At 41.8% G+C, this 18,016-nt stretch overlaps 1 protein-coding gene across 1 annotated transcript; it reads left to right on the top strand.

The window, feature by feature from the left end:
- Positions 1-5,761: 5,761 nt before the first annotated feature.
- On the top strand, positions 5,762-17,016 carry AAGAB (alpha- and gamma-adaptin binding protein). The gene is made up of 9 exons (XM_010020091.1): positions 5,762-5,946; positions 6,882-6,978; positions 7,521-7,610; positions 9,891-9,974; positions 13,925-14,007; positions 14,429-14,522; positions 15,338-15,442; positions 15,911-15,960; positions 16,480-17,016. The coding sequence occupies exons 2-9, from the start codon at positions 6,945-6,947 to the stop codon at positions 16,555-16,557; spliced, it is 618 nt and encodes a 205-aa protein (XP_010018393.1). The 5' UTR covers positions 5,762-5,946; positions 6,882-6,944; the 3' UTR covers positions 16,558-17,016.
- Positions 17,017-18,016: the final 1,000 nt, after the last annotated feature.

The following is an 18,016-nucleotide window of genomic DNA, read 5'->3' as shown; positions in this document are numbered from 1 at the left end:
TCTCACGCACCGTCCCCAGCGCGGCCACCCAGCCCCTGGGCCTGCGGTGTTTAACCGCCTGCCCTGAGGAAGGAGTCGGGGGCCTCCTTGATGCTTTAGGGAAATAAGCGATTTAAGAGAGATGGTGCAGAGGCGCAGGTGGTGTTTTGTACCCTCTGCTACCAAGGAACAGGCAATACCAGCACAACCGAGGGAAAAAATGAAGCCTCACATTCCACTGGCCACATGTTAGACGTGAATCAACTGTCTTAAATTATACCGGGGCTAAATAATTCGAGAATTGCCTTAAGGGTGAATAAAAATAGTATTTTGTAGAACAAGAAATGAAGAACAGGCTCGTGAGACCATCAGGGGTGCTGCTGGCCATTCACCCATAGAGCACAAGAATGAACTTGTTTCCCTGGCACAGGTCAGTGGCCCAGATGGCCTCAAGAACAAGGAGGGGGGGACACCCAGAGTGGCTCAGGAGTATAGGGAAGGGAAAACCAAGAGCTGGCTAAATACCATCCCTTTGGTTGCATCTTTCCATTTATGAAGTGAATAGAATGCATTGGACCTTAAGGATGGTCAGTGTCTGAAAGTCTGAACTCTAAAGATCTGAAGTGTTGCTTTACTTAGGTTTGGTTTCATGCATTAGACTCTTACTATTTGTTACCCCAGTGCAAACGCATAAAGGGAGAGTTCAAACAATTGTTCCTTTCTGCAATTATTAGAATTATAGATTACACCCTGTATCAAATGCATAGAATTCATTCTGTAGGAAGTGGTTTTCTTGGCACCCACTTCCCATTTTTATGGCTTGAAGAAGCGTAAGACCTGAGGTAGAGAAAAACCTGGTGGAATTTTTAGCAATTCTAAAATCAGGGGGATTCCAGGAAGAAGCTGTTTAGAGCTTGGAGATTTTGCCATTACAACTTGTTAGTACAGCCTTGCTTTTGATGTGCATACTGAGCTATGTAACTTATCAACACCCTACCCCCTTCTCTGGATTTGTTTTCAGCTGCTTGAGTAAGATCTTACTTGGGACTTACTAAGGCACTTACTAAGTCCTCCTTACAGAGGACTGGCTTCCTCCCATCTCATTAAATCACATTTTGAACCAAGAATAACAGCACCAGGTCTGCAGTCAAAGGCTGCTCTGTCACAGCAGCTGGGTTGATGATATTGGATTATTTAAGGATTCCATACCAGAGAATATTATTATTGGTTGTTGCTTATTTTTAAGGGATAAGTGAATTAGAAGGTATTAATCAAGGTTCTTGTAGTTTTCCTGTGATTATTTTGCATAGTAAAATTAAATAAGTAAAAGAGGAAAGTGACTAAAAAGCTTCATAGAAGAAAGTCTTAAAATTTAACTTCAGGGGTTTTTTTAACTAGTACTCACTTCTAAATGCCTCTTCTCCCACTGTTTTCCAGTACCAAAACTGGAGCCTTACAGACAGTCTGTGTCCTCTGGCGGGGTTGTTTCACAAAAGACATTAGAATCTTCCTGAAAGAAACATGATGATTTACTAAAATATGAGAATTTAATTTTCTGCTTTCTATAACAAGTGACATTACATCAGCTCACAAACATAAGCAGAACAACCACTGTGGAACATTCAAGGACATACTGATAAGGCCAAGGCAGCTCTGGCTGGCCAGGCTGAAGGGGTTTAGTGGGTGGAAGCAAAATGCTGGTGCAGTTCTCAGAACTTGTGCTTTTTTAGCATGAAAGTGGCACACCAGATTAAAGGCATTTTTAGTAGTGGTTCAGAGCTCAGTGCTGAGATCAAGACCATTGTATCAGCACCTCTGAGGCAGTACACTGAGACAGAGTATGTTTGGTTAAATACGCTGTAAAATACTGGGTTGGTTGGTAGGATTCATACAGCAGCTGGGGTTTAAGTCTGCACCAGAAACATGACGCCCTTATTGGCATTATCCCTGCTTTTGCCATTGTGTTGCTGGATTTCTCTGGTACATGCTCGTGGTAGGGAAACCTGACCAGTAAGTAGAAGAAAGCTGTTTGGAACAATCACTGTTAGGAGGTGTATGAGAACCAATCTCTCCTGCTGCCTGCCAGAACTTTCCAGGCTTTTCCCAGTGTTTTCATCCTGTTAAGTAGGAAATAGGTTGAGGATGAGAAGCATATTTGTTAGATGTATTTTAATTCGTTCAAGTTTCTATGGGATGCCCCAAGTGCTTTATTTCATGAGATACTGTGGCAAAACAAAGCTATTCAAATGCAGAAAATAGGACTGGCTTTTCTCTTTGATGCATTTATCACAAATTAAAAGAGCAAATAAGATTTAGTTTACAAAATGCTGGCCAATACTGTCTGATGTGGTCTTTCCCCCCTCTTTTTTGACTGTTTGGGACTCCCCTTCCCCACAGCGTATTTCTTGTGTCTCTTTACTCCTTGTGTAATTTGCAGGAGTATTTTTTATGGTGTATTCCACCAGGTGGCCCTCAAGGCCCAGAATGTGAGAACTACTCGGTGTACCTATCGACTGAGAGAACTTGGAATCATTTAGGGCTTTGTAAAAGACTGAATTAATGTTCTTGAGCATGTATTTAATCTGAAAAACACCAGAAAGAGTGATCAATACCTTAATCCCTTTGGAAAAACACCCCTTCAAACAGGAGTTATAATGAGTCTGAAAAAGATACTACTTTTAAACACACAATATAGTCAAAGTGCTTAAATATCAGTTGGGTATTAGAGAACAGGGAACGTTGCTGCAAGAGATCTACATCTGGGTCTTTGATTATTGTTCAGCTCTTACAGAAAAGTCCCTTCTGGTCTCCAGTTCTCCTTCTGAAAAAGGATTTGCTGCCTTGCACTTGCAGAACACTTACTGAGCCTCTGTATTACCAAAAGGGACTGGATGTTGGGTTTTACAGTTTTGTCACGTCCTCTTCCTTGTCTTCCAAATCATTAATTTATCTTGTCTATATGGAAGATCATGAAGTTAAAAGTCAACAAGTTTAAATCAGTGAAATGATCGAACATTTATGTAAATAACTGACATGAGTTTCCAATTGGTCAGAATTTTGTCAGCTTTATTAGTAATTACAGATAATGCTGAGTGAGGAAGGGACACAACTGAGGAGCTTTCTGAAAAACCAAAGCTGGTGACTGACTGCCTGGAGTACAAAAGCTTTCTCTGGTCAGATTCCTGACAAGTTTGGAAGTTGCATGAGCTGTATGACACCAGTCGCTATCAGTTACTGGACTGAGCCATGAACTGATCTCGTGTGTCAGTTGCTGTTTTGTTCTTAAATGGTAGAAAATGGGCAAAGCGAGCCATGAACTGGGATAGACCAGAGGAAGAGAACTCTCCATGCCCAAGAAATGGGGTGATCTTGGTGTAGGTGTGTGTTAGTACCGGGGCTTTGGAGGTTGCACGGGTGCATAGTGCCAATGCTCCTGGCAGGTAATAACCAAAGCTGGTAACTGGAGCTGACTTAGAAACGGTCTATTTGGTCCCTGCCCTCAAGTAATTCGCTGTAAATGAGGAAGCTTCTATTGCTCCAAAGTGCTTTTATACACAAGTGTGGGGGACAAATGCAGGAATGTCTTCATTAGCATCAGCACTTAGTGGTAAGACTAAAAGGTTATTTCAGTAAAATAAGTGTCCAGCATTAGTAGGTGCAGTATGTGCTGGAGGACCTTGAACTCTAAATCATGTTTTCGAGTGACACTAAGCAATGTTCTTTTGTGGCATGAACTTTTCCATGCATGTTTTTAGTACTCTTTAATGGTGCTGTATTTGGAGGCTGTTTGCATTCCTGTCATCCAGACAAGCCACTTCTGCCCTATGAAAAGGCAAGCTAATTGAGGCAGCCCAGCAGGCCTGCCTACTGTTGTGGTCACAGAGTGACTCAGTTGGTTTTCCAGGCTCTTTGCATGGCAAACCACTGACACTTTCAATGGCTGACGAGTTTAAAATTACAAGTGAGTAACTCCAGCTCTGATAGATAGGTTTGACAAGCCTCCTCCTTCTTGCCATGTTAATTTTATACAAGTTTATTCTATATGCAAATAAAACTTGATGGGGTTTATTGTGATTAATATCCTCTGAATCAGATATGAAAGTGGTCTGGCTGAATTTACTACTTTCATATTAAAATACAGCCTGTCCTGGAAAGAAATTTCTGGAATCTGGAGGTGGCAAACGTAATCCTTTAAACTAACTCCAATGTGGACTATGTCCTTGACAGCTCAGTTTGAGTTGCAGTGTGTATTTCTTTTGTAGCCTCTGCTTGTTTACTCTAAAGGGCAAAACCTAATGGTTGAAGTGACTTTTTGTGGCAGGGAACTATTTACAAGATACCCAAACTGCGTTTAGTTTCCTGCCATGAGTAATCAGGCTGCTTTGCAATCATTTGTTACAACCCTTCATGCAGGCTGAGGCGCAGCAAGGCTGAAGCCTTTCAGAACGTTCACGGCAGCCCTTCGAGGTTAGTGTGCAACATCCATTTTGACTGGGAGAGAAATTCCACAGGGGATTGGCAAAATCTCTTTGGATGAATGATGGGTCATCAGAAACACAATGAGATGAAAGAAGATGGCTTAAAATACAGGAACCACTGGCATGTAATAGGAAATGGGACATGTCCTTATTCTCTAGCAGTACTTTGAGGCTGAAATTTGTCCATGAAGTCTTCTGTAAAGGGGAAAAAATAATCACAAAGCAAATGTGAAAGTTCTTTCATACTAGCTTTTGAAAATTGTTTTATAAGTTCTTCCCTTTTGTGTTCTTGCTAAGGTGGCTCACTTCACTGCAGTGACTTTTGAACCAACTTCCTTTCCTCACACTATTCTCCTCCCTTTTGCTTTCCAAGTCTTATTACTGATTTTCTGGGCTTCAGTAATTTCTGTGGCCCCCTTTATTCTTAGCTTCTTGTGGCACTGACTATTTGGGGAACAGCCTGTTCTAGCATCTCCAGGAACTGTTTCTCAGTACCTTCAAAATGCAGCTTTTAAGATCTTTGAAACCCCATATACTTCATTTCTGTTCTTTAACTCTTCTGATGCCCAAAGCAATTCTAGAGGACTCAATTTTATGTAACCGACCTGTGCTTTAAATGGTTCATAAGTTTGTCCATCTTGAACAAGATATTCTGCCCTTTCCAGCAAGGTGTGGATGGGATGTTCTACCACAAACTATAATTCAACTCCACGAGGTTGCTGTCCTGCTGTGAGTGTGTTCTGTGAGGGGTGCTGCCAGCACACAAAGGGCAGTGTTTGAACATCACATTATCAAAGCACTGCCTTGGATTTTAATTGTCGGACTCCTACATGGAATTTAATGGGAATTACAACTCAACTGTAGTAACTTGCTTTATTTTCTCATTAGTTACCTTCAGGTTTTGGTCACAGTCAAACAGTTCTTTACATCTGAATGGACATGCAGGGCTTGTTTCTGCTGTAATAAAGTCTAGGTATTGTCTCCATACATCCTGTTTACAGTTAGTAAGTTTGAGGCTAACACGTTAAAAAGCATTTCCAGGAAAAGGGTTTGTTTCTGAAGAGCTTCTGTACCATATTTTATTTTGAAAGCTAGAAAATAAACTCTTTTGAAAGGTAAATAATAAACTCTAGGACAAAGTAACAGACTGAGTTTGAATTTTTAAAGATCTTAAATATCTACTGTTTTATTACAGTAGGAAGAGATGGCTCTGTGCTGGCATTGTACCAGCTGCTCTACACAAACTCTTTTCTTGATGCTGGTTTTATCACCCATCTCGTTCATTGTCTTTTATACAGGTATCACAGGAAAAGATGACCTTACTGTGGGAGCAGCTACAAGTGGAAGGGTGAAGTTTTACCCCTGGACAATAGACAATAAATACTACTCTGCAGATATTCACCTCTGCGTAGTACCAAACACATTTCTTGTTACTGCAGATATCGCTGAATCAGTGCAAGCATTTGTTGTATACTTCGACAGCACAATAGTAAGACTCTTCTGCTTCATTATATTGTTTTATCTGTATGATATAGTTGCCTTATCATGGTGTTAACCACAAATTACATTCTTTCATCTTGTGCCATCCATTCCTTTTAGGCTGTTGTACTTAATTGTTTGTAGATCAATGTTAAATTATTCCCGCTAACAGCTGAAGTGTTTTCCTTCCCTTTTACTATTATACTCCATGTGGAAGGGAGGGTTTTGGGGATGCAACGATGCCACTGAATTAGGCAAATTTTCCCACCACCTCCAACTACTCCTAGCTGATGCTAGTTCAGAAAGGCTGCTTCAGAATAGCCAAGAATGAGGGAGCTACACATGACATTCAGTGCTATCATTTGACCCAAAATGGTTTCTGCTAAGCTGGCAGCCATGAAAACAGTTCTTCAGCAAAAGCCAGAAAGATTCCTAGACCCAAAAAAATTCTAAATAAGGAACTGTTTTTCACCACAGATGGGAAAGGTGCACACCACACATTCTGCAAAGATAACCTCTAACCAGACATCTCAGGGCTGCTTCAGCATAAACCACAGCAGTGGGAGTACTTCACCAGCCCCCGTAATGTCCACTTCGGTATGGAAGCTGGAGTGGCTGCACATTAAGCCTGAGATATACTTAAACTGAAATACTCAGGATTAGCCTTAAGTACATATCTTTCCTAATGTATACTAGGATTGCATCATGAGTATTAGACATGAAAGAGAGGTCCAAGGCAGCGGGATTAACTCATCTTTAAGTCAGATATTGGAAGCAAGTTGTTTAAATCAACTTCTCTGGTTAGAACACAAGTGTCTCAAACATACTTGGTATGCAGCCTAGCATATTTCCTTACTTCATTCTATTCTAATAATGATTTAAAACTAGTTTAAAAATCTAAAGTACTTGGGGCTGTATTCCAAATAACTGGTTTTTTCCCTTTAGAAATCTGGACTTGATAGTGTCTCTGAATGGCTTCCCCTGACAGAAGAGTGGTTACCAGAAGTCATGATCCTTGTTTGTAACAGAGTATCTGAAAATGGTATGAAACCCACACAAGTTCCATATTAACCTTGCATAGTAATTCATTTTCTAGTTAAATCAAAACAACTGTTTCTCAAAATAGCAGTGAGACTGGGCTTGAGATTTGATTGAGAAGATCCAGGTTACTCTCGTGACCAGGAATACACATTTGCTTTGGTTCTACATCAGTATATGCAACACAACAACAACCTGTAAGATGCAGGTATGTCCTTGTAACTGAATTCACATTCACACCTGGAGTTAGTAGTCTTCATTCACGGTAGCACTTCACTTACACACCCCTTTGAGTAACCGCTGCAAAACCATTAGATTTTATGGTATTTGCAAAAAACAGTTCAAAGAGGAGTTTAACTCTGGAGGTTTGGGGATCAAATTCAAAATGAATGGAGGACCCACACCAGCTACTACTTACTTTTTTCCCCCCATACAAGCCAGAATAAGCAAACAACTTTGAGGGAATAAAATGCAGCTGAAGATTCAACTGCTGATACTAGTCTCAAATGTGTATCTTTACTACGTATTTTTGTTTCCCAACTTCAGGTGTTAATAGACAGAAAGCTCAAGAATGGTGCATCAAGCACGGCTTTGAACTGGTGGAACTTAGCCCTGAGGAACTGCCTGATGAAGATGGTAGGACTGCTACTTCTCTTTTGATTTTTACAGTGAAAAAGCACACCAAAATATCTCCTGAACAATTGCAAGGGGCATAACTTCATTTATGTGCTACATGATTACAGCATGGAATGCTCCCAGTTGGTGAGGCTTAGCCTCAGCTAGAAAAGGTCAGGAGGAGGAGGAGGTTATTTCCTCTAAGAAATTCCATTTGTCTCCTCCCAAATACAGCTGCTGTTTATCTAGCACCTACATAAAAATAATATCTGCTCCTTTTTCTAGCACTAATCCTAGGACTGTATTGATCATATTCCACTTTGGAAATAAATCTAAAAACAGGGACCAAGGCAGGAAAATTCTCTGCCTTTTAAAAAAAGACATTAAATTGTTGTGCTTAAGAGAAGACAGACATTACCCTAATGGTGGCGTGACAGGCTGAACAGGAGATTGATAAAAACACTTTAGAATAGCATATGCTGTTACACAGGAAATAAGCCAGTTTCAGAATCACTGGCTGACCATACATTTATAACTTGAAAAAACCCACCAAAGTCAGAAGTGTGATGCGTGATGTTCCATTCTTGAAAAGTGACTGTGCACTTCCTGACAGCCTTATCAGCACCAGCCCCATCTCCTCATTGCAGTGGTACAAAGACACTGTTTACGTCTTACCTCTGCAGAACCAAAATGAGATAAGCAACTCCATTTCCAGGCCTGAGTGGAATTACTCACATTTACTCTATTTCAGGTTTACCAAGTACATAGCCATCACCAAAAATAGTTTAGTCTGAAGTCCTAAGCTAGAACACAAGTCCCACCCCTTCCCCCTTGTTAAGGGCCTAGATACAACTTGTATCCTGAATGGCCAAGAATGCTCCTTCTCCCCACATCGTGTCTTTAAAAGTGCATTTCTTCTAGGGACTTTGTTAGTCAAGGAGAGGGGATACCAGCACTTCTGATTTATAGGAACCAGAAAAGTCAGAGGTGGACAGCCCTTACACTACAGTTTTCTTACGAAGTGCTTTAAAAGGAAATACTAGTAACATTAAGTCAAGTTATTTTTCTATTGAATAATTGATGTAAAGAACAAGCTATTTACAACTTAACATAAGTAATAGGAAGAACAACAACCCAGGATGTTAATCTTTGGAATATTAGGGTATGTTCTTTCCTGGATTTTTAATGTAGTAGTTGGTGCACTGCGACTCATGCATAGGAGGAAGAGTATTCCAGTGAGGAACATATTTACCCCATAAACATGCTGTATGAATTACAAAAGATACAGTGGATGCAGTAAATGCACCGGGCCAATATCTGTTTAAAAAGTGGGACATTTCTGGTAGCTCATCACAAATAAACTGGAGCTCTTGCTATGACTGTCAGACAGTTGTTTGTGCGGTAAGGACAAGACCTCTAAACTGAGACTCTTGATAATGACTCTGATACAGAACTCAACAGAAGTATCAGAGGGCAAAATGCTTGATCTAAGGGGTCAGACACAGCTTTAAATTCATCTTTAAGGGCAGTTCCAATTACTGCACCTGTTCCTGAGTCATCCTTAGAGGAGGTTCATTTTTAAGCAGTCACATTTTTGTATCCAACGGGTTTGTTTGTTTTTTTCCCTATTGCTTTGTGAGACCTGCACAAACGTGGGAAGCTGACTAAACTGAGGAAATGGAAAACTGACTTTATACAAAGTGGAGTCAGAGCTATTCAGTAAATAAGTCCTAATAATGCTTTCCCTAGTCTTTCCAGTTACTGTCATGCAGAGGATTACTGGAACACTTGGAGTTAGCTGTTGTGGGTATGGCTTTACAATGATCATTTACAACAAGCATTGCAGCTTTTTCAATTGGTTAACTAAAGTCCTTTATAAATGAGGGAAAAGTAATTCTAGCATCTATTTTTATGCCATACAGCATTCTCAGAGATCTTGGGGTAAAAGACACCTTGCTTTTAACAGCAACTTAAAACTGCTACTGTTAAATTTACTTACAGGTGTGGGCATCACACTAAATATTTAACAAACCCCCACTGAGAACTTGGGTGTCTCTACAAAAGGCTGAGCTCACAGTTCGTAACGCCTGGGAGCCCAGACCAGGAGTGAGGCATTCGTTTAGATTTGTTTGGCCTCTCATGAAGCAAAGGCAAGAATCTGTGTTTCGTAACAGCAATAGTAATTTATATTGGCTGTGATAAGACAGGACAGGGATTCAGACACACAGCTCCTTACTTTCAGACATGTAATGGTTTTTGGACTAGTTACTGGAGTACAACGTCCCTGTCTTTTTGGTTTAGATGACTTTCCAGAGTCCACCGGAGTGAAGCGAATTGTACAAGCCCTGAATGCCAACGTGTGGTCCAACGTAGTCATGAAGAGAGGTACGTAACGTGGAAATACTTCCATTTACTTGGAAACCTTTAACTACCTTTCTAACAACACGAGCTGTTGCAGGCAATGTAGGAAGATCAACGCTTGGGGAGTGCTTGTCCTTAAATCTTCTTTCACAAAGCCCCATCCCAGCAGTAACCTTCCAGTGTCTGTCTGCTCCCTGACATGCAATTTTCCACTCCTGGGGCTTCTTCCTTCCTACGTCTTTTAACTGTGTAATGATTTTGGGTGCCGAGAGGCTTCTGTTAGTTCCTCTAACTGCAGGATGGTTCCTGGGACTCAGTAGAACTGGGCTGAAAACTAGTAAACTGATAAACTTCTTTCATTTTCTTTTAATGGAGCCTTTTGTTTCTCATACCCCATCAGGATGAGGTTAAGGTGGGTTCTAACTTAACATACCCACCCTACAGCAATAGAGAGCCATTTGAGATGGTGTGAAGTTCTCTCACTGGTGCTAAATAGTTTTCTTAATGGCACGTTTCCTGCATTTGACAGATGCCACATTATGGAAGAACAGAACTTAGTCACATGTTCAGTTCTTCATGGGGGAGATTCCTGTGCATCATCAGTTTGTTCTGTAAAAGTCAGGCTCCTTGGAAATCCACATTCTCTATCTCTACAGTGCAGGAACCACACAGCATTGATGCACATTGCCACAAACCCCTCAGGAAGGGAGCTATATTTGGAAGTTGTTGCAGCCTGACTGCGCCTTCAAAGGGAAATTGTTGAGCTCGTTTTACTTAAAATAAAACTTTTTATGACCTGTAACAGATCTTTTGTTTTCAACTTCCTCCTGATCCTGGAAACAGGCTGCCGTGTAAATCACACTTGCTGAATTACCTCTAGCTGCTGGCCATTTAGGAACCATGGAGTCATACTTCACGTGAAGATTTTTCATAGAGCATAACGTATTTGTGTAGCAATAAATGCTTATAGCACTGTTAAGTGTAGCCATCCAAAAAAACAGTGTTACAGCATTGCCTTACTTATCTTTGTATGAGAATTAAGTTTATAGACAGGGCAGGAATGACTTTTCTTTAAGTACAAGCATTATACCCATATTATTTTAAGGTTGTTTACCTTAAATATTTAAGAATTCTGAAGTTGTGAAGCAGGTTTTTCACACATCTATTAAGAAGAGTCTTGACCTTTTGGTTTTTTTTTCTGTAACCATTAAATACATTCATTCTCTCATCAATTCATAAAAACAGGTATTAAATACAGCACAGCTGAGTTATAAACATTTTTACATCACGTAATACTAAATAGACAAAGTACTATTGTCTCCAGTAAAAGAAAACCAAGCAGTCTTACCTGAGAGTCTCCAGAGGGCAATTCCTTTTTGGAATTGGTATGAAACTGTTGGTTCTCCAGGCCTCAGAGCTCTCTTCAATCTGAGAATCAGGTGGTTTTCTTCCCCTTGTGCAGAAGAGCATGAGTAGAAAGCAGCTAACATCTACCCCCGACAAAGGTAGCGTTTTGCAGTTGTCCTTAGCTTGAAGGGCAAAGCTAACTGACCCTAGCAGTGAGAAATGACTTACTGGCCTCTGAAAGAGGCTTCTTGCTACTTTGCTGCTTAAATAGGTGCTCTAGTGCTCCCAGCTGGAGCTGGTTACCTGAGGTGGGGCCAAGAACGAGCCTGGCTCTCTTTACAAAACAACAGCCTGATATAGGGGGACTAAACTTTGTTACTTAAACAAATGATGAATTTTGATGTTTTAATTCCAATTTTACATGAAAATCGGGATCACCACATGCTAACTAGAAACAGACTTGAGAAACACTAGATAAAGGCAGTAGAAAACATTTTGCCATGAAACAAGCATACATGAATCTCAGAGCCATGCTCACAGCACAGTGCACTCGAACTCTGCAAGTACTAATGAGCAATACCTGTGAAACCCTACGGACTCCATCATATTGGAGCCACCAACTATTACAATAAGTGGAGTGAGATAATTTTTGGCTTTGATGCTGCAAGAACACTGTGTAAGGCATCACCCACTTCCTGAATTGCACCCAGAAGTTGAAATAATTTTTACATCCAATAAAGAAGAGTTTTTAGGAAGGCTTTTGAGGGTGTGCCTGCAACCAAGTGTTATGTCTGCCACCTCCCTAACCACGGGTCCAGAAACAAATAGCTGCTTTGAGAGGTCCCTGCTGGAGATTCCAGTGCTTTCTAACTGGGACAATGTTCTCCAATTACGCTGGCTGAGGTCTTGTGTATGTGGTGGTGGGGGAGATGGGGCCACTGTCCTTCTGTACAGGCTGAACTCTAATCATAGATACGAAAGAGGTACATGACTAGATCACTTCATCCACCCCGCTGCCGATGTGGGAATGTTCTCTCTCAAGTACACTCTGGACTGCAATGTCCCATCTAGCTTCAGATGACTCAGACATTGGCGAAGTGTCCATCTTTAGTTTCCCAAAAAGACAGCTCTTTGCTCAGCCTGCTGAAACTCGGGGAAGCTGCTTTGGTTTGGGTTGAAGTCCCAGTCTTGCAGCTCAATTGCCTGTTAATTTGGCTGTCGGACTTCACGGGCTCTCACATCTTGTAACTGAATGTTTTTAAGGCAATTCCTTTGACTAGACTGATTCGCTTCTTCCCAAACCTTTGCTGAGTGATCTGTTAAAGCAGTAAAACCCTATAAAACAGAGCAAGTTGAAACAAATACCTGCTGGGGGTTGGGGGGAGCACGAGGGAGAGGGCTGGGACAGGACACGCATTAGCCTGAGTACACAGTGGAGATTATTAAACAGGAAATGAGGGCTTAGTAATTCTCTAATGGAGACGTGTTTACATGTTTTCTAGAGAGCTGATGGCTTTGGTTACACATTCAGCTCTTCAAAATGAGATTTTGTATAAATGGCAAGTCATTTTGGACAGTGCATGAACATGACATCACTTCAGCGTTTGAGGCTAGAGCTTAGTCATTAGGGTAATAATTCAGAACACTTTTTTTTTAGGGAAAAAAAGTAATATTAATCTCTTTGCTGGCATAAGTCACTGTTTCCTGGCTCTTTGTAGTACAATAACTTCATGCTGGTTCTTTGTTAGTTGACTAAAATACAAGGATTTTCAGAAAAACCTCCTCAGTCCCTTGTGTAACTGCAGCTATTCCCTACCCAATGCCAGGCCAGCTGAAAACATGACTTAGGAAAGAAGCCCTCATCATATTATCCATTATGCATATATTTTATTTTAAAATAAAGTTCTAAAAATACAGTTTGTTTAATTTAAAAATACTGCCCTGCATCTCTTACCTTAGATGATTGTTTAGTTTTGTATTTGAATTCACTGGGGTTTTTTGGTTGGATTTAAAACACCACTGAAATACCCAGCGGGTGAGCAGATGTGGACACCTGGCAGTGTGAAAACACACTGGATTTGATGGCTGGGTCCTTCCACGAATTCCGAGTTAGGTATTTAGGTATTTAAGAACTGCCTTTGCATTACGCTAGTGCTCAACCTGTTTTGACAACATGTGTACAAGCAGAGGCACTTGTTGCATTTCCTGTACCTAACCACAAAGCCAGCGCTGCTTCCCACAGACGGTGAAACCCGGTCCACGGAGCATCAGCAAACAGCAGGTGCTGCTTCTGTATTTTGAGAACTGCCTTGTTTGGAATCAAAGGCATTTGCCAGACTAAATCCTAACAGAGCAGGGACTTCACATAAGAAGAAAGAAGACCTCACATCTCTTGTGCCCTGCACATGTAATCCCTGTTAGTAACACATAACAGTAAATGTTGTGAGTATAGTTTAAAAACACAGAATATGATAAATTTTTGCTTAAAATACATTTTGCAGTGCACTGACCCAGTTCCACAGGGTGCTGTGTGTCTTCCCTGAAATATTCTCTATCCCATCTGGTCAGCTACCATTTGTATTAACATTGCATCTTCTGTCACACACTAACTGCTTGTTTGTTTCCAGACAGGACCCAGGGCTTTGGTCTTCTCAGCACGTTAGCGGGTGCGAACTGTAGCATCGGGTCAGAGGAGAGCCAAGATACAGAAGTAAACAGTAATTCCTATTTCTTGTTCTTTGCTCATACTGTTTCTGGTGTTGTTCTTCCCTGTTGTCACACTTGGTGTGGTGGTAGCTTGCTTTTACTCCCTCCTTTCTCAAGGGGTGCTTCATAGCCTGTTGTGCATGTTGTTTTTCATTAACGTGCAAGAGCAGTGTTTTGTGCAAACCAAAACCTATCATTTGATAGTGTTATTTAAAAAACAACAACAAACCTATCATAACCTTCCTGTAGTACCTATTCAGTGTTGCCAAAGTGGCTTTTCATAATGTACATGGTACAGGTTTTGCAGTAAGCAGCAGTTTTAAGATAAAGACTGTTTTTGAAGTCAAAACAGGAAGCACCTGATATGCTGCTGCTGATTTTAGGTGCATTATTGGGTACTCTAATACCTGTTTGTTTCCTGACAGCCCAATCCATCATCAGCAGACGGAGAAGAATCCCATTTAGACAACAGGGAAGATGGAGCTAGCACAAACAACCTACAGATGGACAGCATCGCAGGTAAGCTCTTCTGCTTGGCAGATACACTGGAGCAGGCACCCTGCCTGGGATGGGCCCAGAAAGCCACTGGCTTCTTCTCAGTGAAAAGTATGGGATAGATGTGCTTGCCCCAGTCAGTAGAGCATAATTACTGAGTCTGGGTATTCTCCCTGAAAAAATGGGCCTAAGTTTGGATGGGACAGAGCCCCTACAGCACTACCAACTGGAGACATTCAGATCTGATTTGGTGACATTTCATGGTGCACATACCATGTGCATTGTGTATATCTAGAAACTTCCATGTAAGAATAAAGCTTCAAGCTTTAGGGTTGCAGACAAAAATCATTAGCATTTGACCCAGCAGGAGGTGAATGAAGCACACTCTGCTTGGGTCAGCCCTAGGAAGTTCAAGTGTTTTGAGCTACAGGTCCTTAAATAGTTGTAGGAGATGGGACTTTCTTACACATTTTATATGGAGATATTCTAAAGGATGAGTGTTGTTAGCTGTGGTCTAAGCACAGTCTCATTACTCTTTAATTTACTCCGTGGCTGCTCCTAGACAGATCATTTCATAATAAGCAAGAAACCTTAAATATTGGATGAACTCAAAAACACTCTTGCAACATAATGTATCAAAATTAATTACCACTGTAATGATGCTGTGAGTTGTCTGTATGAACAGTCAGTAAATTAAATGTTTCTTTCCCTCCCATGGGGCTGGAATTTGCAATTGGGCTTTGCAGGTGTTACAATACTGGGTGCATCAGAAAGGCTTTGATACCTGCTGCCAAAATGAAGTAACTTACCTTATAGCAACCTATGTGCATTTATTTCAGACCCCGTGTTGGACACGGACATTCAGGAGCTGGCCAGCCTGACCACCAGAGAGGGTGACCTGGAGAACTTTGAAAGGCTGTTTTCAAAGCTGAAAGAAATGAAAGGTACTGTGCCAGGTTCTGAGCTGTATCACCTATTCCAAACACTCAGAGGCATGAAAGCCAGTGTGGGAGCTGGGGAGATTGTACTAATTCCTGTTCTCCTGTCTGAGGTTGTTTAATCTTTTCATTATTTGCCCTTCACTTGATAGTGAAGGAAGTAGCTATTGCTCAGCTGGCTGCTTCACACTGATTTTGTTCACCATGAACTAATGCTACAGCTTTCTAGAAACAAACCTGTAACTATCTCCCAGTCTTGCAGTTCAAAGCAACAAATGTTAGAGGTGGAACCCAGCGCGCTCAGAAACATCGGCTTTCTGGCATTTGGGAATTGCAGTTGCTCTTACTAAATAGGATTCAGTTTTGATGATCTTAAACTAATTTCTTGGTATTCCCCCAAACCCAGCTGCAAGAGGCATTTCTCTCCCTGCTCACCCCTGAGAGTGACAGCCTAAATTCTGTTCTTCTCCACAGATAAAGCTGCAACGTTGCCTCATGAGCAGAGGAAACTACACGCAGAAAAGGTGAGGGTTTGAAATTGCTGCTGAAACTATTACAACTGGGGTTTTCCTTTCTAAGCCATTACTTCTCTTGTAGAGTTCCTATGTTCAGAGTAGTAAGAACAAAGCACACAGTCCCCGGGAAGACTGTCTCCTGTCTCCCAAGAACTGAGTAACAAATGGGGGATTCTGAAACACTGGAAGAGGCTTTCCCCTGTCAGAATGTCTGAAATGAGGCCCTGCAGCCACCAAAGGTGCAAGTCAGCTTCCATTTAAGTCAACGGAAAAGCCTTGAGCTCAAGGAAAATTTAATATGCCTTAATTAGCACAGGGCTGGTATCAGATGTGCCTCCATGAATTCCACATTACCACCTCTGTGTTGCTGACATTTCTTCACTTCAGAGAGGATTAGCACTGTACTTAGAACCGTGGTTGCTGTGTTTAGCTGCTGCTCAGTTTCTGTTTTCTGGATGGCAAGTGCAAAATCTTCAGTCACTTGAGGGAAATTTTTCCCCCTTTCCCATCTTCTTTTGCTGTTTTTAGGTGGCCAAAGCATTCTGGATGGCAATTGGAGGAGACAGAGATGAAATTGAAGGTCTCTCCTCGGATGAGGAAAACTGAGTTCTGTAGCTGTAAGCACCAGAGCAGCCCTCAAAGAGAGATCTTTTCCTGCCATGAGTGTTCATTGTGAAAGCCCTGTTTAGCTTTAGTTTCTTTCTTTGGTTAAAGGCCTCCCTGCATCACTGTAGGAAGTTACACATTCCACAGCACCTAATGTTAGAGTGGTTTTGTCTGACTGTTCAGTTATTCTCTCAGAGAGAATCCTGGAAGGCGACACGAGCACTTAGAGGAAATAATAATCCCTTTACGTTTTCCAAATTAACATTTTCATTGTTTCCTCTTTTGAGTTTAAATAAGCAGGTTCACTGCTGGTTCTCTCCCTACATATGGCTGCTGCTGGTGAAGTGACTACTTAATTCTAAACTCAACATTTTAGATGTAGGCCTATTGATGTTTTTATGTGGCTTTATAGCTGACTTACTAGTTAAAACAAACCAGATTTATATGAGCCATGAAGAGAAAGTTGCTGAATTGTGCCTGTTGTGGGCTGCCATGCCAAGGCTGCAAGGTTAAACCTGCTGAGTGCCAAAGCTATGAAAAATGGCCCACAGGCTTGGAATTGTGTTTGTGGCTGTAAGTAAGTGGTCCTTCCCGGGAGATCACGTGTTGTGCCACACTCCCGGGGTTGCCATTAGAAACTGAATTTGGGATTAAATGCCAGACAGATTTTTGCTGCTGTTCCAGGGGTGAAGTTCCCTGCCCAAACCTTCTGCACTGCTTGGCCTGCAAGGCCTAACAGAATGCACAGACCTTCTATGAGAATTCTGTTAGAACCCCAGCCTGGTTTGGGCTGAAGGGACCTGAAAGCTCCTCCAGTTCCAACCCCCTGCCACGGGCAGGGACACCTTCCACTAGAGCAGGTTGCTCCAAGCCCCTGTGTCCAACCTGACCTTGAACACTGCCAGGGATGGGGCAGCCACAGCTTCTCTGGGCACCCTGTGCCAGCGCCTCAGCACCCTCACAGGGAAGAGCTTCTGCCCAAGAGCTCATCTCAGTCTCCCCTCGGGCTGGTTAAAGCCATTCCCCTGTCCTGTCCCTAAAGGCCCTTGTCAAAAACCCCTCTCCAGATTTCTCGTAGGCCCCTTTAGGCGCTGTCATCTGTTGATGACAGTATTTGACAACAACATTGTCATCTCCTGCACTGGCACACAGCCACAGACTGACTGGAGAGCATAAACATGCGAGGGACGTGGAAGACAAGAAGGAAGGCATTAGGCTGGTGAGGGAAGGAGAGGAGAAAGGTAAATCCCATCCTGTCTCCTTCTGCACTCAGCTGTCAGATACATGGATAGAGACAGCGAGCAGACCCCCTGCTGAAGAATCAGCCCTTCTCTGGTGCTTGCCTGGCCCACCCTATAAAATGATACGTATTTCCCCCAAGAGCATTTCCTTATCAGTCTGAAAATGCCACGTTAAGCAATCTTATTCAGGAATTTTGAAATTAAGTTTTCCAATGTCT

This window comes from Nestor notabilis, unplaced genomic scaffold (assembly GCF_000696875.1).
Source record: "Nestor notabilis isolate BGI_N333 unplaced genomic scaffold, ASM69687v1 scaffold12980, whole genome shotgun sequence".
In the NCBI taxonomy this organism is placed as follows: Eukaryota; Metazoa; Chordata; class Aves; order Psittaciformes; family Psittacidae; genus Nestor; species Nestor notabilis.
The sequence above is the reverse complement of the archived record's forward strand: the minus strand, read 5'-3'. Positions and strand labels throughout refer to the sequence as shown.